This window comes from Patagioenas fasciata, chromosome 6, assembly GCF_037038585.1.
Source record: "Patagioenas fasciata isolate bPatFas1 chromosome 6, bPatFas1.hap1, whole genome shotgun sequence".
In the NCBI taxonomy this organism is placed as follows: Eukaryota; Metazoa; Chordata; class Aves; order Columbiformes; family Columbidae; genus Patagioenas; species Patagioenas fasciata.
Window position 1 is genome coordinate 22,537,841 of NC_092525.1, and position 23,436 is coordinate 22,561,276.

Consider the following 23,436-nt stretch of genomic DNA (forward strand, 5'->3'; position numbering starts at 1 on the left):
CTGCCTCATTTGTTTTGTCTTCTCACCACTAAAGAAGTACCTGATGCCACAGCCACCATCATTAGGCTTCAGAGTCAACCGTTCTACCAAAGTGAATTCCAGCTCGCTTGGAGAGTGTGACCAGAAGGGCACATTAGGGTCACACCTGGGATGGCGTTCCCTGTCCCCGGGACTCCTGGAACGCCTGAAGTGATTTGTTTCCTCTGGAGCGGAGCACGGGGCAGGGGTGAAGGGCGCGTACCTGGACGGGACCCTAAATAGTTCAGACCCCCGGAGGGCTCGCACCCCCCTCAGCTTCAGCTCCCGCGCCCCAGCTCTGCTGTTTCCAACCGGCCACCACCCCCCCCGCCCCGCCGCGGCTCCGCCCCCGGGGCCGCCCCAGGTGCCGACGGGGGGGCGGCTCCCGCCACGCGAGCAGCGGCCGCGGGACCAGCACGGCTCCGTTCGGCTCGGCTCCGTTCGGTTCGGCTCGGTTCGGTTCGGCGCTGCCGCTCCTCCGCCTCAGGTAAGAGCCGCGGCCCCGCGGAGACGGGCGCTTCCTTCCGCGCCGGTGCGCGCCGTCGGGGCGCAGCCTTTTCCCCGTCGAAAGTAACGGAGGATGGGAGCATCGTCCACCTCCGGCTCCCGCCACGGGGCGGGAACCGCTCCTCATCTCACTGTTCCCGCCGGGCCCCAAAAACTCTTCCCGCCCTCCCCGGTCCCGAGCGTCGGGGTTGTCCCCGGGCTCCGCGGGACGGCGGGAGGCTGGGACAGGTGACAGGAGGTGCCTCGGTCCCCGGAGAGCCCCCGTGGGGCGGGCGTCGGCTGCGGTGCCGGTGAGTGCCCGGGGGCAGCGGGATGAGCGCGTTGCGCCCGGAGGTGGGGTGTGACAGGCAGACCCTCGGGAGCGACGGCGAGGAGAAGGTAGTAGCAGTTACATCTGTAAAATAAATATTTATCAGCCGTAAGAGGTGATATAATACTGCTTTATCTTCTAAATATCCTGAGCGGGGGCGGGGGGAGGCTGGAGACTGGGGCCTTCCCGGCTGTTTTCCAGCTGGTGTGTAACCCCTGTCAGCTCCTGTCAGCCTGGGCGGTTGTTTTCTGTTCAGGAGATGCAGCACTTCAAACCGAAAACTGTCTGGCAGTAAAACAGGCTGCCGGGAAACGTGAGATTTCGCTTTTGCTGTTGTTGCTCGGTGAAGGGAGAGCCCTGTGCTGCCGGACCCGCGGCAGGTTCGCTGTTTGTCCACACAGGTGGAAGAACAGACGTGCAGGCTGTGCGTGTAACACACCCAGGCTGCCCTAGAGCAGTAGGCAGTGACCCCATTTCACGAAGCCAAACATAGCAATCTTTCTAATTTAATTCATAAAAATCATAAATTCTCCAATTTTTCCTGTTGATGCTGTACAAAATGCATGTGGCCTTTTTGCCATATGTTCAGAGACCATGCGTTGTTTTTTCCCTGATGTTTTCTCTGCTTGCCAGCAGCAAGGCAGTCTTGTCTGACACGCTCGGTGACATCGTGCTGTGGGATCGCAGGTGATATCGCCAACACCAGCACAAACATTTCCACCTTTTTGTCTCCCAAGGTTCTGTTTCCATGCTGTCCTTTCCCTCTTAGGCACGAGCAGTGGTGTGTTTGTGCAGTGCATCAGGTTGATCTGACCTAAACTAAGACTAACCTAACAAAAAAAAAAAAAAAAAGAGGGGGAAATAATTTTAATCTGGATTTTCCCTTGGCCTGAGACAATGTAAGACTGTGGTCTCAGAAATTTAATTCATGTTTCTGTGTGCTTTCTTGGCAGCAAACCTGCTTTGTTCCTCATTGCTTACTGCTGACCCATCACTGCACTCTCATTTATGCTAATAACAAGTTTGTGGGGCTTTATAGTAGCCTGGATTAGCTCTCGGTTCAAATAAACCTCCCAAGGTAGAAGTGTCAGTGGAACTATAGTCTTGATCTGTGTATTTGAATCTGTACCCAGACCATGGGAACACTGGTTCTGGATTATAGTGGGTACAATAGAATCCATATGCAAGTGTGTGACTAAAAGGCTTTTATTTCCTATTATTTGTGCTTGCTGTCCTGGAAGTGGTTGTATATACATTTACGGAGACCTTGGTGTGATCACTGCCTTCAGAACTGTTGTATCAGGACAATTTCTAGTCCAAGTCACAAGAGAGGCAGATAAACCAATATTCAGATTGAGCTTCCTTTGCAGTTTGGACAAAACTGTGCTGCCCTCTTTGCAGATCCAATGCATTTTCAGGTAACAAACTGAGAAGGCTTACTAGCTTTAGATTTTAATAGCAGTAGTTCTTGCTACATTTAGGTGTAGCAAAGTAATACACGTAGTATTAATTAGTGTGCTAGTTGTGTAATAGTCATGTTAGCTGACTTGTGTGTATTTCAGATAGTTTTTACTACTTTCATTTTCATGTGACGTGATGCAGCTCTAGCTCAAAACGGGCAGGTCACAGCATCACATTTCAGGGTCTTGCATCCCTCTGGCTCGTTGTAGTGCCAGGGAGGGGCACTCCTGTCCCCTTCGCCCTCCCCAGTAACTCCATGTCAGTTTGCTGTGAATAGTTTGGCCTGAAGAAGTTCTTTTTTCTGAGGCAGTTCTCAACATTGAGAAATGTCCTGAAAAGGGTGATTTCAGGTATGCTTCTTCCTGTAAAAATGTATCTTGTGCTTCAAGTTCTGCAGTATTAAGTGAGCTCTTGTAAATGTGTGCTCAGCTATCTGCACGGCAGTAGTATTTGATCTATGACGTAAACAATGAGACTTACGTTTGGAAGTATTAGCTAATTAAACCATGGGAATTGCGAGGACGCTTGTTCTAATCCTGATTAGCAGGCAGCTTACTTCACAGCACCGAGAACATCATATCATAGAGAAACAACATAACTTGTTCATTGCAGATTTTCTACTCGAAGGAGGAGGCCAAAAACCAGGAAATTAAACTTCTGTGCTGCAGAGGCATCCTGAGGTGGTTATTACAAGACAAAACCAGCCTGCAGTCACCTGATTTGGTCAGGACAGCTGCTTGTTTTTACCTGTAAATGAAAGGTTTTAGACCTGGTGATGCAGAAAAATCTGTAACTCTGTCTCATGTGCACTGGTGGAGGGGTGCCTGCCCAAATCTGCATGTGGCCTGACTCCAGCTCCAGACAGTATGAGTTCTGTAAGGTACCATGGGAGGCCACGATCACAGCTTCCTCCATGCAGGGCTGTGTCCCAGCGCAGGACGTGGCTGTGCCCTGCGCCCCGGCTGGGAAAGGATCAGCAGGGAGTTACACGTGTCTTGTAGCAGAGTTAGGATGTATTCGTCTGTTGTGTTCCTCCAAGTGCTTTTATGTCACTACTACTTCAGTGTATTCACCAAGATACTTGGAAGTATTTCACTATTGCCAGTTCATTTGCGGAGAAACAGAGGTGGTACTGCAAGGCTGGAGAGCTGATGAGAAGGGGACTGAAGTCCCATATCTCGGCCAGGCTTGCGATGTTTGTAATAGGAAACAAGGGCTTTAGTGATGGTGAGTTTTGTAACAGCAATCAACCTCTTCAGCTTGCACTACTCTCTGGAGACAGGGCTGGGTTCAGGATCAGCCTCAGCTAGTGGTTCTGCAGATCCAGAAACTGGCTGGCTCCTGGGGTTCCCAGACTCAATGGAATATTCAGGGAATTGCGGAAATTTTCTCTGCATCCGCTCTTCAGGTCATAAAGAGGTTGTAAATCTCTTGTTCCATGCATCCTTTGGCAGAGAGCAGAGCTGGGCTGTTAGTGGCTCCCCTTTAGAAGGGGAGGGCTTTGTACTGTTAAATATTTTTCTCTGTATCTTCTGGAGTAGCATGTTTGCCGACAGGCATGGAACTATGTGATGATAAAACAGCTGCAATGAAAACACTCAGAGAAGAAAGTAAAAAATGTGAGAACTTCTATCTCTTTACTCTTTTTTTTTTTTTTTCCATTGTAAAATTAAAGTGACTAACTCCTCCTTCCTGACAGTTTTGTTGTGCCTCTAAACCGGATTATAAGGATGTTAAATGTTATGCGGGAAATGGGAGAGGTGCAGCTCCCGACACAGACATTTGGCTCAAGGAAACCTTTCAAACAACAGTCCCAGCCTACTGCCTAACAAAATATAGTAGTAACGTTAGCAAGTTGATGGGAAATGGGTGATCTGCAGCTTCTTGACTTTTGTTCCATATTCAGAAAATTCATAGAAGGCTTTTTGAAGCCTGTGTTGCCAAATCTGAGTGGGTAATAATAGAACACCTACATTGATTAGAGGTTTTTATTCTTCAGATAGTGAACTCATTTGTAGCATGTGAATTCTAGAACAAATCCACAACAAGCATCTTCTTACAAAGACTTGTGGATTCATTAACAAATTAATTTTAGCTTTTGCTGTCAAGATGAGGGGCTCACATTTTTGAAGTAATAAACATAGGCTTAATTCTCTTTCTGTTTGCGCTGTTGAATTATTTTTGTTCTGGATCTATCAATTAAGTTATTTGGATGATGCCTCAAAATCAAGTTCTGGACAGTACTGAGGTGCCATCAGGAGCAGTCACAGGGAGCAAGTGTTGCAGAGGGCAGAGGAGTGAGAACAGGAGGAAACGTAACCGATATAGAAAAATATGCAATACTTTGGGCAAGAGCAAGGTGCTGTCTGGTTGCAAGTGAGGTGATTGTCAATTGTGTGAGTCCAGAGAAAGGATTTGTCCTTGTTTTATCCAAATTCTGACCTGGAATTGGTGGCTGTAGCTTGTTATTTACATAAAGTCTGAGTTTGTCCACGTGTTTTGGCAGGGCAAGGTAATGTAAGTCACGATGACAAATGGTGGTTTACCCTAGTTTTCTGGAGAGGAAATGCACTGGAGACAAAGTTGTCCTTTAGGTTATATTAGCCACGAAAAAGAAGACTAAATTCTGTTGTGTTTTTCTGCTTTAAAACTGGAATAACTATTACTTTAAGGCAGTTATTTTGTATAGATGGGCTGTAAGGGGATTGCAGACATTTCCATGTCCTATTGTAATTTGCCTTTGCAGCACAGTAGACTTTGACCGAGGTGTTGCACAAAGCACTGATATATATAGATGCATTTCAGCTGCTCCATGATTCCATTTACTTTGCTGCCTTTCTGCAGGAAAGGTGTAATGATTCCTATCTGAGATTTTGTGCTCACTTGTAGGATTTATCTGGAACTCTCATTTTAGGTTAATCTAGATAATGTCCCTTTAATAAATTTTAAGCTGATGGCTCAAAATATTTGTGGTTATCTTAATATCTGTCACTAAAGTGCTGTTTCTGTTCTTTGTATGCTACAGGGCTCTCCCCTTTACCTCCAGTGAAGGAAGTTCAGACCTTTCCACAGCAGCGTGTTCAGCCTAACCTGCCTACCCGTTAGTCTCTTACATAATATTCTCATTATCCATCTTTACCGTAAACATTGTAATCCTTTTGCTTCTACATCGCAGGTTCAACAGTGTGACCACTCTTTTGATTCATATACTCACAGCAAAGCCTCCATCTCTCTCATGGATTATAGATCTAAATTGGTAACTATCACTTGCTTGCAATATTTCCTAGCAGCTATGTTAATTGCTCATAGTGTTTTCTGCTTCTGATAAATCTCTCTTGTAGTACTAGCATTTGTATAAGACTCCTTAAGGTCATGGCCTTATCTCCTTTATGAGCTTTATTCTTAGGTCAGCATATATTGGCTGTAAAAAACAAAACAAGACAAAACCAAACTCATTACTTGATAGAAATCTAATATAGGATTTGATTTAATTCCAAAAAAGTAAAAAATGTTCTTTTGGGGGGATGGCAGAGCACATAAAGGAGTTAATTTTCATAATAGAGAATTGATGTAGATGTGTAGTCTGTGAACTAGAATATTTTGGATGTAGGTGCACTTCCTAAGAGTCTTTGGGGGGAAAACCCACATGGTATTAACTCATTTGAAAAGAAGTTGCACTACATGTCAGTGATGTCTCTCATGGATTGCTGCTAAACTGCAAATATTTAGGATGAAAAAATCTTGCGGTTTAGCTATTTTTTTGTTTCTTCCCTAGCACATAACTTATAGAATAATTTGCACAGCCTTTTAGCATACTTAGAGTTCTCTGCAACACTCCTGTCTTGCGTTACTATGAGCCTTGGCAGATGTGTGATCTGTTTGACTTTAGTGCTATGTATTAACTTTAGCACTATGTACGTGAGGTTTTTTTCTACTTCTACCTTTATTTAGCTTCATTATTTCTGCTTTTATTAAATAAATGTGTCTAGTAATTTCCTTTCTTTCTTCCACCATCCTCAGTGCCTATGGATAGCCAGGAGTCTAACAGGCAGAGCTGTGTTTGTCACTGTGCCCATTCTCTCCTTGCCTGCTCTTACCACTTATTCCTTCTATACTGGTAGTCGTTAACTTCTTTCTCAGTTTTTCTCCGGCTGATCTTGAGCACTGGAAATCAGGAGCAATAAAATGGAAGTAAGAAAAAGGAAGTTTGGACTCTTAAATAAAGGAATGGTTTAGCACTGATAGCTCTGCGAGACCGTAAATAATACGTCAGGAGAAACAGCTGAGGCTTGGTCAGTAAACACGCACAGACTGAGGCAGTAGCACTTGCTGTCCTAAGGTCTTTGACTCTTAGAAATATAGGGGGGCAGTTTCACCCCCATCTTCTCATCTGCCTAATAAAAGAAACACGTGTCTGTGAGAGGATGATGATGAAACAGTTCAACAGTCACATTTAAATTTCCACTGGTCCTATATAACACAAAACATATGTAGTAAATTTCAGTTTTCGTTTTAAAAATAAAGCAGTGGCAAATATTAAAAGATGTTTTTACTGTTAGAAATGCACAGAACTTGTAATGTACAGAATGCATAGGTTCATAATGAGTTGAAATTGCAGACATGTCTTCATGTGTAGTTTTGAAGTGCAAGTTCCATCAGTGTGATGATGTTTCATGGTTACCGGAGGTGACTGACAGCAGACAGGAGACCCTTTCCCAAAGGCAGCTCAGACTTTTTCCTCGCAATGCTGTGAGAGAGAGTGGGACGTGGAAATGGCCGTGTCTGTGAAGAGACCCATGCAGAGACACCTCAACTACCAACGTAATGATCCAGTTTCTTGGTTCTTGCCTGTGAGCAGATAGAGAACAGCCCTCCATTAGTTTGCAGCCAAAACCATAAGGGCTGGCAACACTTGAAGTCAACCTTAGTTTTTGTTTGTTTGTTTATTTGTTTTTCTTCTGGAAATAAGTGGATGGTGAGTTATACCACTTGATTTCTAGCCAACACCATCAGATTTACACAGTTCATGTACTGCTTTTCACTGGAGTTGGCTGTAGACAGTAAATACTGCAGAACAGGGCCAACAGTGACCACCTTCAGGGATTTTTAAGAGCGGTAACACTTTGGTTCGCATTGCCCTACAAAACAGTTTGATTCTTCACCATGATGTTGGTCACAAATTAAAGAGCACAGCTGTGTCTATATGACACATTACAGTGAGTACCAAAAGCAGGGAAGGTTGGTTTCCCACAGAGGTGTCTTACGGTGATAGGCTTCTTTTTAAACTTCATTAGACCAACACGGAAAATTAAGGCATGGGAGCCACTTTCAGTTAGGAGCGTGTTCCTTGTTGGCTAGTAAGCTCTGATTAAGATTTTATTGCTGTAGAGAATTTGTAGGATCCTCCTCCTCCTATGTGGTTTCTCTGTTTAATAAAAGACGAGCTCACACTGCAGGCTTTTTCCTCAATAGCGAAATAATAAGGTATCTTGTAGCTACATAACTGCCTGTTTTCACAAAAGTAGCTGGAAAAGGATGTGTTTGAGACCTTGCTCCCATTGCTAAAGCATACAGGGAAAAGTTGTTGTCAATATTAATATGCTCTTAGCTACAAAGAAGTGGGATACCCAGGCAAAGAACTAGAAGATGCAAGTGTTCTCAAGGAAAAGCTGATTGGCAGCTTTTTCTTCTCCTGTGTAATGGGTTTTCTGTAATCTAGCTAAATCTCTCCTGTATAGGTGTTTTCTTTTGAGGATTACTCCAAAATGGAAACACTCGTGAGCTTTTCTTGCGTTCTGTGTGCCAGTCGTATTGATGTGATCTTCTGCAACAAAACCCCAGTTGTTCCACACGTGTTTGTTGAACAGCAGAGATGCTGCTGCGTTTGGATTCATCCTGAGCAAAGAGTGCATGCAGTTGCGTATGTGGGAGTTACGCTGCCGTCTAAATCTCCTTTCACCAAGGAGGGAATAAAATCCTGTGGGAGCGATGGCTGCGTGAGCTGTTCTGATGAGTCGGACGAGAGCTGCCTGACACCGGCACATTGTCACCTTGTCCCTCTGACATTGAGGCTGAACCTCCATAGGTGCGAAGGACCTGCAGGAGATGGGATTTTCGTGGACCTTTCTCTCAGTAGCATAGCAACAGCCATCGCTTCCCACCGCTCGGTCCCCTCTGCTTGGCTCCCTCAGCTGTGCTGGATCAGGAACTGAACCAACTTTTAAAAACAGGAGAAGTTGTAGGAGGGTTTATTTTTAACTGGGATCTCTGTGTTCTCGGAACCAGCTCTCTGCGTGGTCCTCAGGACTGGCATAACTGGGGAGCACTTGGAGCAGAGGTGGGACAACAAGTGGGGAAGAGGGGGAGAATTGGGAGAATTGCTGGTTCCTGGCTTCAGAATTTGAGCACAAACTCAGGGGCAGCCCTGTGAATGCTTTCAGCCCAAATACTGGTGGAGTACAGTGCCAGTAATCATCTGCTATCGGAGGAGTAATCAGTAATTAGTACTGAACTCCTTTCAGTTTTACTCTACTGACCAGAGCAGGGGAAAGGGAGAAGTCAAATTTGAGCAAGGGGATTGAATTTTCTTTGAAATTTTTGTGCTCTGTTACCATCTCTAGTGACTCGGGGAGCCGACCTGGAGCATCCTCAGCGCAGCACCGTACACGCGCAGGCCAGCGAGGGTTGCGCTTCTATGACAACAGCCCCGCGCTCTGTGCAAGTGGCGTTTGATCTTATTTTCTGTGCTGCGCTTCTAACAAAGCTGCTCTAGCTGGCCGCGTTCTGTAATTGCTTTTTTGACTGAGATCTGAAAAGTCGCATTTGTAGCCAGGTGCATGTTTGATTATAGCAATCTTGGGGGGTTAATAGAAGCAGCAGTGTTTCATTTAAAGGATCAGCTTGGAGCGTGTGCACGGATTCTGCAAAGGCAGGGGTAGAAAGAAGATATTAATTTCTGTATGATTAGTGGAATGCTTCTTTATTAAAGGTCTGCCTCTGAATCTTTAAACGACCAAGATTCAAGTGATGAGGGCATCTCAGTTTTTTGAAAACTCTGTGAGTGGAATGGAGAACTAGAGATCTTTTTTCCCCCTCTTCTTTAGTAAGTGCACATGTGTTCTCAGGGGCATTTGTGGAAGATATGTACATGTATGAGGAAGATAAATTACTCAAATGGAGAACTTCTTACCATCTTCCAGCTTGGTGATTGCATAAATCAACTAATCATCTGGATTCATAATTTTTTTAAGCTGAGATTTCTAACATGTGCACTGAGGCAGTGAGTGCATTGGCCTGAGTGTGTGGGGAAATCAACTGGATGTTGAATTGTTCATTTTAGAAATTCCTGTTAAGAAGCACAAGGCATGAGTAGAAGAGCCCTTTTCTGATACGCTGGTTAGAAGAAAATTTGCGCTTGGGTTTTCTGGAGTGCTGGCAAAGGACTGTAGCCTTTCTGAAGAGCAACTGCAGCTCAGAAGAGTGTGTGTCACAATTGTGTTGTATCCTACAGACAGTCACTTGTGAGAAGGTTTTACTGGGTTCAGTCCAGCTGTTGGCTATTGAGCTACAGATAAAGTTCTTCAGAAACTGCCCTTGTTAATGCAATCTGTGAACGAGAGGTCTGCTGCACCAGCCCTTTTCTGTGTGAGAAAGTTGCACGTGTTTAGTTGGAGGTAAACCGTCAAGCATATTTTATTGAAGTTTAAACTAGGTTGGTTTTGGTTTGTTTCCTCTCTGTTGGGAATTTAAGTTAAACTGACATCCCAAATTAAATTGCCTTTGGACAGTGTTTTGGTTTATAGCTCTTAACTACAGTGTGGTTTGAATTTTGTGTGTGTGGTTTTTGTTTGTTTTGTGGGTTTTTTTTCTTCCCCCCCTCCCCCCCAGCCCCAGTACATGAGTGAAATCCTGCGTGCAGGTGAGACTTGCTAAGAAGGAATATATCTGGACTGGAATATGGTGAGAGTGGACATTGGTGGGAGTTTTGTTCCCAAAGATGCTTATGAATCTGAGCTGAGGGGAAAATTTAATTTATTTCTTTGGATACCAGGGGAAGAAGAGACTTTGGTCTCCACTGAGTGCTTTCTGACACTGCATACAAGTGGCACGTGTCCTGTTTTGGTGGGTGAGTAGCTGCTAATCAGACCTATGCTCTCATTGCCCCAGTTCACACAACCCCATGACTGGTTATAAGGTGCTGAGGTGTTTGATGTAGGGTAGATTTTGAAACAGCATTAGAGATGAAAAGTGCTTTATGTCTGTTAAAAGGTAAAGTTCCATTTTTCTCCTCTCTGTGGTAATTTGGTGTGTGTGGTTGTTTTCTGCTCTGTACAAACAGAGATGAAAAGTCATGTCCTTACCTTCTTGCATGGAGCGTGTGAGCTGGGTATGTTAAAGCAGCCAGGGCTGCTCAGAGAATTCCACCCTCTTGATAGTTTGGATTCCACGGTTGTTTTTTGGTCTCTGAATCCAGTGCAGAGTCACAAGAAAAGGAGAGATCTCTGAGGCTGCATCTCCCCACATCTCAACCCAACTGATGTCCCCAGCTCTCACCTCCCCCATAATCAAAAGGGGTGCTTTATCCATTCCAAATGCTGCCTGCAGCCCCACTGAGCTGTCATGTTTTATCCAGGTGCTGTTTATTTTAATTGCAGGCTTGAGATTAGATACATGTTGGATAGATTCAAAGTTGTCAGCTGAAATTCCTCATGTTTCATTTTCTCCCATTGCTTTTTTTTTTTTCCTTTTCTCTCCTGTAAATCTGGAGGACAGAACTTTTCTAAGGATAAAATGCTGGTGATGCATGTGCTAGAAATGCAGATTTTCTCTAGTAATCACAAAAGGAATTTTTTAGGTTTACCTGCCTTGGAGGCTGCTAAATGTATTGCACAGTTGGATGCACTGTCAAAGATGTTAGTTCTCCATTGCAGTACTCCAGTTTATTGGAGCAACAGAACAGCACCCTGCCACAGGAGTAAAGAATGCTGTTTCCCCACTAGTGTTTGAACAATCTGCAATAGCCATCTGTTAGTCTTTTAAACACAAAGTGATGCAACAGGTGTATTTCTTGGCTTTGAAAATTTCACTAGTACAAGTGAACAATGATATTTAAAGCCAGGATTTAAAAGAAGATTTCAAGGCGTATTCATCTTTATTCAGCACATATAGTGGTTATCATATTAGAAAGAAGAGAGATAAGGTAAACATATGGTACATAGTTAATGAAAACAAATGCTGAACTGCTCTTAAATCTGTTCTTTTTCGATGTCTATCATTTTCTCAGATGGCTTCAGTAACAGATGCCAGATACAGGCAGAAGGATACTTCAGATCAAAATTTTGATTACATGTTCAAACTCCTGATCATTGGCAACAGCAGCGTGGGTAAAACATCCTTCCTCTTCAGATACGCCGATGACACTTTCACACCAGCCTTCGTTAGCACAGTAGGAATCGACTTCAAAGTGAAAACAGTTTATAGGAATGACAAGCGGGTGAAACTGCAGATTTGGGTAAGTGCCAGCATTTTAAAAAATACTTTATATTAATCACAGCAAAGATAACGATGGTAAAAAATAGCTTGTTTGGAAGTAGATTTTAGGATTATAAGTTTTGCGTGGCTGTATCATTTATATCCCTTCAGTAAAGCTGAGTAAGGTCACTCTGTATTGCTGTCTCACTCAACTGGTGGAAGTCCTGATATGGTCTTAAGCAGCTGCTCTACATTCCCAGGAGTCAGTGAGCTATTAAGCTGAAACAAACCCAAAGCGGGTCTAGAGCCCTTTAATAGCAGTTTTTGAGTGAGCACTAGTAGATGAAGAAATTCCATGAGTGGTTAATGAGTGAACTCTAGGTGTAGCTTCTACTATCAGCTTATGTCCTTCAAATAAGATACTAGTGCCTTCCTGTGACTCATGTGCCTACAGTGTCCCCAAGCCAGCTTGCTCCGTCCATCCAGGACTGCTCGGGGAGAACACAGGTATCCTTCGAACCACCTCTGCTGATGCTGCTTCTTGGTAAATCAAATGGGAAGAGAATTTAGGTAGGTAAGCTGGGGCTCGCTCTGCTCCAACACCCAGTCATGGGACCTCTTTGGCCTTTTTGAATTACACCATCCTAATTCAGTTAAAAAAAAATAACCCTGATCTGCAGAGTGGAGGATGGAGGCCAAGCAGTTGTCAGTAGCTCATGATGTTCCTTTTTGTAGAAAGCAAGAGTTTTCTTTTATTCTACTTGCTGGCAAACGACTTAAACCATACAGTGTTGAATGCAATTTATCCTGATGGTGCCTAAACCCTTGTGTCCCTGCAAATAACTCAGTATGTTTAAAAAACCTAGGCTCAGATTGATGTGTTTTAAAGTACCATGGGGCTCCAGCTGGAATTCCAGTTAGTGATATTCTTCTGTTTTGCATAAAAACAAGAGATCTCAAACAGAAGATATGAGGCTAATATTATCTTAATTTCACAGGAGTGAGTTTACTAACTTGAAGTAGTTGCCTGTGTAGTGGTTTCTCCTACAAGTTCAGCTTAAAGCTTAGACTTGAAAATGAGTTGAAACTGTAGACCATTTCTACCCAAATCCTGCCCCAGCTAAGAGCACAGTCTTCTAATTGATCTATGTATGGATGATTTATAATTAATATTTAATTATTGCATTTAAATTTAATACTATAGTAATCACTTTTTTTATTTATTGTGACAATAAATAAAATAAGTAAAATAGTGAGAATCTAAAATGAGAAACTTTTTTTAACAGCAGCAGTATGATTCATTTTATTTCTGTGTTGCCAGGTACAAGATACAACCAATTATTTAATAAAAGATCCTTTTCATGTTGCAAAATTCTGGCATTGAAACTAATGCAAATAACCTGACATGGAACTGATTAAATTTAGGGTTTAGGTAATAAACATGTTTGGACTTCAGGCCCCTTAAGCAGCTAGGATTGTTTTCCATCCAGTTTGTCTTTCTTAATCTCGGAATGTGAAATTCTCTGCTAAGTTATGTAAAAGCAAGACAGGAGGCACCATGAAATGTTTGTGTTTTTTGCAAAGATACTAAGATTAAAATGAATTAGAGCAGTAATCTTAATTAGATCTGTTTGAAGGTTTTTTTGGGAAAAAAAGGCTTTAATAACGTTAAACTTCTTAGGAAAAGAGCTGTCAGGGTGCTATCTGTAGGACATGTAATATTGGAGTTACCAACAACACTGCTGATTTAAAACTTATTTTAAATAAAAGTTTCATGTAAACATTTGTCAGTTTCAAGAGTGAGTTGTGTTCTTTTATTTTTCTGTGCTCCTTGCATGGATCCCTGATGTGACTCATGATTTAAGGACCTTAACAAAAACATTATAAATAAATATATTAAAACCCCAGTATTTGAAGTTGTTTACCTCCTGCCTGTCCTGAAACGAGACTTCTAATTTCCATGCATTCTTCAGGGTACATGTAGCAGCAGTGGATGCCATTAGCAAACCAAAACTATGCGTTCTGATCTGTAGGAAGGGTTTTCTTAGCCATGTGTTGTATTCCAATTACTTTTTAAAGTAATTTGCAGCTGCTATTGAGTTTCTGTGAGTGTGGGACCCTGTGTCTCCATTGAACACTTTGCTTTTACTTATTTTGCACTGATGTTGACTTTTTTTTTAATTATGCTCCCCCTACAGTTGATGTTAAGTTTTACCTGAATCAGGTTTCATGTGAAACTAAGTGAAGAAGGAGAAGGTGCAAGTGTTTATAAATAAACTCCTTCAAGTATCTTTATAAAATCTGGACAGGAGCACTTCTAGGAACCTCTAATGATCTCTGCTCCACGGAGCGAGGTCTCCTTCAGGTCATGGGTGCCTGTGAAGCTCTGAAGGGTGTGCAGCTGGGGCAGCCTGTGCACAAATAACCTGGGTTTGTGTCCTACAAATCTCAAGGGAAAGTTCCGGCTGCTATGCTGTGATCCGGAGAGATCAGTGATCATTGGGACTTTCTACACCGACTTTTGCCTGTGTTGAGCAGACAAGCAGAATATTTGGGCGTAAAACCCCAGCTACAAACAGCTCCTTGGGTTTTCTGAAAGCTAAAAAAAAAAATCAAAGTGCTTCAAGCGCCAAGTGGCTGCATGTAGAGACGAACAGTGTCTCACTGTGTCAGTAAATGACCTTCTGGCCTGTCTCACAGTAAATATCTCTGCTACAATTTGGTAGCTTTTTTAAGCTAGAGACCTAGCTTTTGTGTTTCTGCTGAGTTTGAGGAAATCTCTGTTTTGTGAATTGGGATTTGACGAGCTGTCAGGTGTAATGATCAAAAAAAAGTGCTGCTCTGTTCAATGTTGATGCCATTAGTGGCCCTCTTGCTTTGTTGACATTAACACCTCAATCACCCAAATTGATATTTTAATAAGATTCCTATCAGTTATGCTAGTGGCCTAGTAGTCTGGGAAGTGATCTGCTTTGAAAAGGCTTGAAAGGAGTATCTCTTGAGTTTGAGAGAAATTGCATTCATGGTGTTTTTAAGGTAGAATAATAGCTCTGCAGCTGGAGAACTAAATAGTAAGATGGCCTGGAGAGGAGTTCTGTGAAATAAGGTTTTGTGGGCTTTATTCTTCATTAAAAAACTCTAAGATCAGTTGACTGTGTTTTAATTTCAAGTCTTTTCTGTCTTGTTTAGGAATGGTGGTTTTATGTAAATTAAATAAATGACCTTTACTATGAAAGTTCAGTTTGTACTTGGATGAGGTTTGGTAATTTAAACCTTTTTAGTTTCAAATATTACTGATTATAATATCTACATAGTATATTAATATATTTACATATTGACATGAATGTAGTTCTCGGATTAGAATTTTTTTATGCCACTGCCATCTGTAATAATACTTTCATATCAAGCAACTCTCCTCATTTGTAAGGAGCCCATTTATAGTATCTCCCTGCATGTGGGCTGTACATGTGGATTATTTCTTCCTTGACCAACAGTTTTGTTTTCCCAGAGTTGCTAATTACTGAAGGAAAGCTATCATATTTTCAGCTAGGGATGTTTTTTATTATAAATAAATCTCAAAGGTAATGTTATTATATTCTTAGCAAATGCACACAGTTAATACTCAGCGCAGTGTTCGGGTTGCCTAGCAGCTGGAGAAGGCCACTTTGTCCAGATCCAGATGGAAGCAGGGTGAATGAATCAAAGTTGATTTCAGTTTCAGGTGAGAGCGATGTGAGATTTCTTTTTTTTTCCCTCCTTCTGTGCATTTATATGTCTCCCTGTGCTAAGTAATACTGGTGGTGAGTAGCAACAATGGCAGAACTCCTGCGAACGTAGCGTTGAGGTTAACTGCTGAGGGGCAAACTGGTCCTTCTTGCTGTCCCAGTCTAGGTTAGTTCCATGAGTTCTTTGGAGATGTAGCACAAATGTACTGATGGAAAATCATTGGCCGTGCTTAGCCCAGAACACCTCCACACCACACAATATGCGCTTTGTGTGAGGAATTTCATTGCACTTCGGTTATACTTTTGTGCAGCACCCTATGCAATGCAGTCTCATTTTTGTTGCACATACTATAAGCATACATGTGATTAATAACAAACATCATTAAATACAGAATTTGGCAGCTGATGTTACCGTTGAAACTACTTTCAGCTCACTTTTTAAGGGCAAATAAAGGTTAAATTTATCTTCAAGTTAAAAGGCAAAAAGGATGTAATGTTCAGATGGAGGCAGCATGTTTAGACTGCAGTACGATTTTTCTTATAAGGTGCTGCTCATCAGATTTAAACTGCTAGGATGAATCTAGCTTTTCCTTTCCCAGTAACAAAAATGTTTCTATGGCTTAACTGCTGAAGCCTGAGGGGTCTGAGATTAACTTTGGTGGATGTCTGAAACACGTGTACAGCTTTCAGGCACAGCTGGGAAGATGGCGCAGAGCAACATTGCTCTGTTTTTGTGCAAAGGTTCTTTACAAACAGTAATATGACAACTGCTAATTATGCTGAGTGGCAGTTACCATTAAAAAAACAACAAAAAAAGTGTAAACCCAAATAAAACCCAAGCTGCACAGCCATTCAGAAGGCAAATGTGCAGCATTTTTAAAAGCTTTTTTTATCAGTTGTCGCCTGAATGGCAGGATGTTACTGTGCAGTTCGCCTCATAGGGAAGAGATTCAAAGAAGTAACACTGGTAACTAAGTTAATTCTTTCATTTAAAGGAGGTAAAATTAGAACACTGTCATACTTGATTGTAATTTTTAATGCTAATTGCACACTTAACCAAAAGCTAATTATGCATTTCAGATGAGAGAATCATCTATTCCCTTGGCATCCCATTCCCATCATGTTTTTGCTAAGTTCCTTATAAGCACTGATTTCAAACTTGAATGCTTACAGAAAACTTGTTTCTAAAAAAAAAGATAATAAGAGTTCTGTAATTTAATATATAGACGCAATAGCAATGGATATCTCTAAAGATATAATGGGCCTGGTTCTGCTCAGTAAATTCACAGCTGTTGTGAAATCCTCTGATTTGCTGTTCAAACAAAGAGCTAAAATGGACAAAGCCATGATAGTGAAAAGAACAGGTTGGCCCTTGTAAGAGAGGCAAGGATTACATCTTATTTGCAGCACCGAGGGCTTACTAGGTCTCAGGAATGAAAATCATCAGGGGTGAGTGGATTTAAAGCGCTGCTTCTGATGTTAGAACACAATGCAGAATATTTGACTGGAGAAGAAATACGATAACAGTGTCTGTAATTCAATTCCAAAGTCTTGGTTATATCTCGAGTAATAATACTCTTGCTTCAGGAAGAACTTGATGCTCATGCCACTCTGAATGGTCTTTAAAATTAGAGCTGCAAGAGTGATAAAAAAGAGGGAAATAAATTCTTAAAAATAAAATCCTGGGTGTTTAGTTATCCAACTCACTATTGAATTTATTTAACGTCCGAATCTTGCTGAGCAGGGCAGTCCTGTGTTTGCAGTTAAACAGTTGACATGGGAGGTTTATTTCTGTTTCTAGTTAATCACCTCAATCCCATTGTTATCTCATTAATAACTCTACATTACAGTGAGGGCCAAATTCAATTCAAGTCTAAGCTCTGTTACCGCTGGAGTTATTCCTGCTTACAGTATTGGATTTAGTCTCCCTGCTAGGTGTAACATCTCTTTCCATGCTGTGCCTTTGCAGAGTTATCAGGTAAATGGAGCATTTGCCATTGTTTGGTGCATTACAGTAAAATGAAAAGAGTTATGATATTGAATTCAGAGGTACCATGATCTATCCAAGAGCAGCATATTTGTTTTAGCTGATGATAGTTCAAAGGTTTGGACCTTTTCTAGAGAAAACGGCCAATGTTAACTGGTTGTCCAGTAGAGGAAAAGCAGTACTTGGAAGATGTCAAGGGAAATTCTCCAGCACTTAATCTTTGAAAGGACAAATGAGATGCTGACCTCCTGACCTTTTGCATTTAATGCTTTTTACAGTGGAAATTCAGAACAGGTATTGTGGTACTTTCCAGTAGTCATTTTACATGGAGTCTTAGACTCGTGTGCCTCAAAATGTTTTCCAGTTGTCCTTGTCTTATCAGAATCACCCTTACTATGATTTTCTTTCAGTGTTGTCTTCTACACAATGACTAGCTATACTCTATATTTAAATATACTTGGTTACACTGTCATCAGTTATGAGATAATGCAGTGGGCATAATTTAAGATTTCTCATGGTATTTGTCTCAAGTGAGCAGGTACTTAAGCTGTGTCATAAGTTTTTGCTCAAATGAGAAAATATAACTATTCGTTGAGCACATTTATAACTCTAATGCATTAGTGTTGTCTACTGCAGTGTCCTGTTTATGCAGCACTAATGAGTAGCAGCCTAATGGCTTATTTTAGAGATAAAAACAGGAACCCGAGACCGCAAAAATGGTTTTTCAGATGTGAGAAATTGTACCCTGTAGCACAACTGGAGTACCTGGAGTTCAGCAGTGGGGACTTTGCCATTTATTTTGTGTTGTCTAGCTATCTAACGTCATCCAGATTCATTAAACAGTGTGAACTAAGCTCCCAGATGTTGAGCACTGATTTTCTGTGTTTCTGTTGGCAAGGGCTGTTTTCAGCCATGTTAAGGGAAGGTCGCATAAGGATCTCTAAAGCAATTTTCATATGTGAGAAAGGCAAATGAGTGATGATCCAGCACAGGGAAAATGGTGACGTTTTTCCCTTTCTACAACATAAAATCATCTGTCCTTCAGTTTTGCTAATTCTGCTTCTGATCCATTTCTTTGCTAATCATATATCAGATACTCATTGCTTTGCTGCTCATTGATGTTAGAAACTGAAATAGAAGGAGGCAAGAGAGTTTGAAACTTGGGAGGAGCAGGTAAATGAACTATGCTATGTGCTACTCTGCTTTATTGACCAAAATAACTTCATATGGTGTAAGACTCAAGTGATTAAACTTTGTGTATTACTTAACGAAGGCTCAACGATGGTATTTTCTCAGCTAGATTCTGGCTGGCTTGTCACTCTGACAAACCGGTGCGGATATCTGTACCAGTGTGAGAGGGTAAAGTCATGGAGGGAGAATGATATGTGTCGATACATGTGTGCACATATGCTACTGATATGTATCAGTCATGTCTCTGCTTTTCTTGTAGCCAGCATGATAAAATGAAAGAGAACACACAGGGAATCTGTGCATAGGATGTTTACCAGGCAGAATATTCACCCTAATGCTGCTTTTGCATGTGCTTATTCAAAGATCCACCTGCTGCTTCCTTTCCTTTGGTCCCTACATTGGTGGTAACGCTGTGGCAGTTCTGAAGTCACCAAGTGTTCCAGTGCCATGGTAACTGCATCCTGCTCTGCTGACTGCCAGCGGGCACCCAGCCTTTCCAGGCCTGAAACGAAGCTCTCCCAGTGCCAAATTGTGGTAGACTGGTGTGTCAGCTTTGAGAAGTCCATGGAAAGTCCTTTACCAACTGGTCTGCAGGTCTCTTTTTATTTTTTTTGGTTTTTAAAATTTTTTTAAGAGAGAAATGATTCCAATCATTTTTGATTTTTTTTTTTTTTTGGCTTTAAAACTGTCCTACAGTATTGAAAGGCTAACAAATGCATTCCTGTTGGAATTACCACCAAATACTAAATTGCTTCCTTGCTGTGCATTTCAGCCTCGTGCTGTACACATTTCTGTAAGACTATACCACTTTTCCTATGGTTCTCTCTTGACCTTGTGATTGCTCTTGGAGAAATCAGACAGCACCTCTGTAAACACTTGTGTGTTAACTGTAAGGATAGTTCTCGCAGAGTACTGTTGTAACAGAATTTGAGATAATGGAGTGGAAAAGGGCTGGGGAAAAGAGAGGAAGTCAATTTACTTGTTTCCTTTATAGAGAAGAAATATTCTGACTATAAGATAGCACGCTGGTGCATCAATTGATTGCATGGAAATACAATACTGGAAATTTACAGCCAGGCAGGGTTAATTAAGCAATGCATTTTCTATGGCTGACTTGTCTGAGAGTGGGATGATGCACCTTAACCTTTATGCTTCTCTTAACCTCTCTCAGTCCTTGCTGGGCTGTAAAACTACCAAAACTGTGAAGAAAATCAGACCTCATGTGTGTGTGCAGTTTCTAAAGAGACGATTTAACTGCTGTCATTGTCACTTCAGCTACAGTAACCCTGCGGAGGTTAACTGAGGCTGGGTGTGATTTGGGGTGTGAAGCCACATAACATCTTGACAACCAAAGCTACTTAAGGGTTGGGAGGGGTGATTAAACTTCCTTTCTGTTACCCTAATTACCACAAGCTGCCTCTCCACTGAGATGCAGCATGGCCAGGTATGCTCCAGCTCCCAATGGGATGGACACAAAGTGCTAGTTTCAGTCCTGCTGCATGTCTAGTTCATTCCCATCTTATTTCTAAGGTGCCCAAGACTGAAGGCTTGTCGCACATTGTTGGGGATGCTGTGCTGTTTGAGAAATCACTGCTTGCGGGACTGTGGGAAGTTGTTTATGATTGCCAGAGAGCAAGTTCTGTCTGTGTGCAGCCATTAGAGAGAGAAACTCTAGTGACAATTTAAGGTATAGAAGTTGAAATGCCATTGAGCATTTGGATTTACAGTGTTTTTCTCCCATCTCCAATCCCAAAGACACAGGGCTAATGGTTACTAGAAAAATAAAGAGAGCCTTTATCAAGGGTGTCAAACTCTTTTTTAATAAATACAGGAGTAGTTACATTTATATAGTCCTAAAATTACGTTCGGCCCTTTGAAGGCAACCGTGAGGCTGATGTAGCACCCCGGTGAAAATGAGTTTGACACCCCTGCTTTAGACATTATTCTAATCTCTTACATTGGTGCAAATTTGAAGGATCTTCAGGACAAGCTTGTATCATGTGTAGGGTTTAATGCTGCAGTAACCTGGCCCAGTGCATCCAGCTGCTCAGCAGTATCATAAACACTGAAAGCTTAGTGCAGTATGGCAGGGGGCTTGCAGCAAGCCTGGTTTAGCTTAAGCTCAGCTTTGTGCTGACACAGCTGTGCCGCCTCCACTTCTGGAGCTCGCTCTGTCCCTGAAAAGTGGGGGCATGTGCAGACAACTCCACTGCGCAGCACTGACATGCCCTAAAGCCAGCAAGTGGCGTGAAAACTGGCACAAAACTAGAGCAGAACCAAAGCAGGACTGTAAAATAAAAAAACCAAAAAGCCCAATGCATTTAATCATTGTGTTGATTATAGTGGAAAGCAAAACTGAAGAAGCAGAGCTCACAAACGCTGTCTTGCAAGCAGCAAGGAGCAGCCCTGAGCTGCAAGCCCAGGGGTTGGGTTCTGTAGGGATGGAACTGCGGTGGCAGAAATGTCCGTCTGCACAAACGCTGTGTGGATTCCAGCCTTCCTGCCAGGTGGTTGGTGTCTGGCCTCGGCGCTTCCTGAGGCGAAGAAGGTATTTGGCACTTGGCAGAGCTCATCAGCTTGTTTTTATACATCCTTCCTCACCAAACTCCTTTCCTAGGTTGTTTTCCAAAGCATGAGACATGGTGTAAAACACAGAGGGACTTGAATGGGTTGGCTGATTGTAGGAACTTGGGGCTCCAGATGAACAGTACTTCTTTACTGATGCTTATTCCAACTGTTGTGCTGCAATTGTGTGACAGCTGAAAACCCACACCTGTTTAAGGCTCCTTATCCTAGCTAAAATGGATCTCCTCTTTTAAAAGAATGCCTTTCAGCTTGAAAATAGCATACAAGAAAAGTCACTATTGACAATATATTAAATAAGATAAATTTTTGAGAACTGCTCGGTTCCCTCTTGAGTCTTCGGGCGCTGGAAGTGTAAAATTAATAATTTCCTTTCACTTGTGGTGGTTAGTGGTTTATTTAGGGAAAAGCAAACTCTTCTAAGGGAAGAATCTGCATAAAGCTCTTTCCCCCTGATGTACTTGCTGTTGTTCTGAGTTGCCCATGCCTGGCTCCACAGTAGGATGTTCAAAGCTGTGGCCATCACTCTGAAGTCCTGAACGTGTTTGAAATTATTTCATATTCCCTGCTAATATTCTGATGTAAATATGCATAGGGGAGCTACTTATTATTCTGTAAAGAGATTGCAAGAAATCTAAAGGGAACAAATTCAGCACAAATCATCCACACCATTGTCATGGCAAAACTGTGATTTCACCTTAATCTGGAAATGCTCTTGGTCTTCCGTATAGTTACTGTTTTAACGGGAAATTTCACCCGAAATCAGTGGTACTTGCAGAATCTGGCTGTAACTCTGACACGACGGCGTCTTCGCATCGCTGTGTTGTTGGCTCCATTGTCAGAAATCCTCCCCAGGCGGTGGGGGACTGGGAAGCACCACAGCTCCAGTTCCATGTCAAAACCTGGGGTTGCTAAGTGATGGCAAGGAAGTTGCCTGGCATACTGTTTACAGAATCCAAGTGCTGAAACGGAAGGAAACAAATAGCTTTATTTTCCACTGGCTGCGTACAAGGTGTTTGTTCGCTCCGGCACTGGAAGTATCAAACCTCAGCAGCTCTTTTACTCCAGCTGGGATCTTCAGAGTATTAAAGTTCCTGGAATGGTAGCCAGTTATCCTGCCTCATAATATGCCCTCCAAACTTACACTATTATGTTATCATACAACTGCGAGAGAGTCAGCGAGGTCAGTTTGATGATTAAAAAAACCCAGACATTTTTCTTTTTTTTTGAAACAACCAAATAAACTTTTTAATCACCTAATACAAAGGCAGAAAGAGGTGGTACTTGTTTGTTGGTTCTGATGTTAGAATCTGTGCGATGTGGCCCTCTTTTTTTTTTTCCTGCTTTTTCTAAACTGTAGTCCATATGTCTGAGCAGCATTGCAGCATTGATTTCATTTTTTGATATATTTTTAGTGAAGGAAGGTGAGAATAAATCCAGGCTATCATATTTGCTGGCTACTCTGGGACTCTTACTAAGAAATACAAGAAGCAGGAGATAGTTCACTTCTAATTTGTATACTTATTTTATGGATATATAAAAAAATTGATAAAGATTTAATTGCCCTCATGCCACAGGTGAGTCATGTGTGTTCCGCTAAAATCTGTCTGCTCAATAAAGTATTTGTTCAAAATAATCTCTCAGAGGGAGATACTGAGTGACTTTTTCAGTCATGACTCATTGGATCTCCATTTTTTTTTAAGTGAAAAGATTCCCAAGACGTGTTAATTTGAAGACCTCATCTAGTAAATTCTTGGTTAATAACAATAAGATTGTCAGTTTGACAGTGTGTCAAGGCTTGAGGGATTTGTATAGCTGGTCTTCTCTTTTCAGAAAAGGAGAGAGAGTTTGTTTTTTTTACCAGAGGTGGACTTGCTGAGAGCCAGGTTTGGAACTAGAGACCACCATTGGAGAGAGTGGGAGCGTTGCAGGAGATTGTCCCCCGGTGAGGTGCAGTTGGGAATGCATCTTCTCACCTGCACGGTCTTCCCTTCATCCAGAGGATGCAGAGGACCTGTGTATCTGCACAGAAAGGGGTAGGGTTTGCAGGAATGAAATCTCTGTCGACATCAGTGAGTGCATCCTAATTCCTGCTCCTCAGAAGTGAGCTACAGTTTTGCACTTCTGCACAGTTCAGATTGCAACTTGAATTCGGATTTGCAATTTAGAGTTGTTTTCCATCA

The 23,436-nt window shown here is 42.1% G+C and overlaps 1 protein-coding gene across 4 annotated transcripts in view; it reads left to right on the forward strand.

Annotated features, from left to right (window-relative positions):
* Positions 1-383: 383 nt before the first annotated feature.
* Positions 384-23,436, forward strand: part of RAB3B (RAB3B, member RAS oncogene family) — a 55,593-nt gene continuing 32,540 nt past the window's right edge. The window contains exons 1-2 of one of the 4 annotated variants that reach the window (XM_065842451.2): positions 384-505; positions 11,580-11,807. In XM_065842451.2, coding sequence (XP_065698523.1) covers positions 11,580-11,807 — 228 coding nt within the window. In that variant the 5' untranslated portion in view covers positions 384-505. Of the gene's footprint in view, positions 506-688; positions 816-880; positions 904-5,510; positions 5,553-11,579; positions 11,808-23,436 lie in introns of those variants that run through there. The other 3 variants (XM_065842452.2, XM_071810241.1, XM_065842450.2) reach the window with 3 other exon arrangements.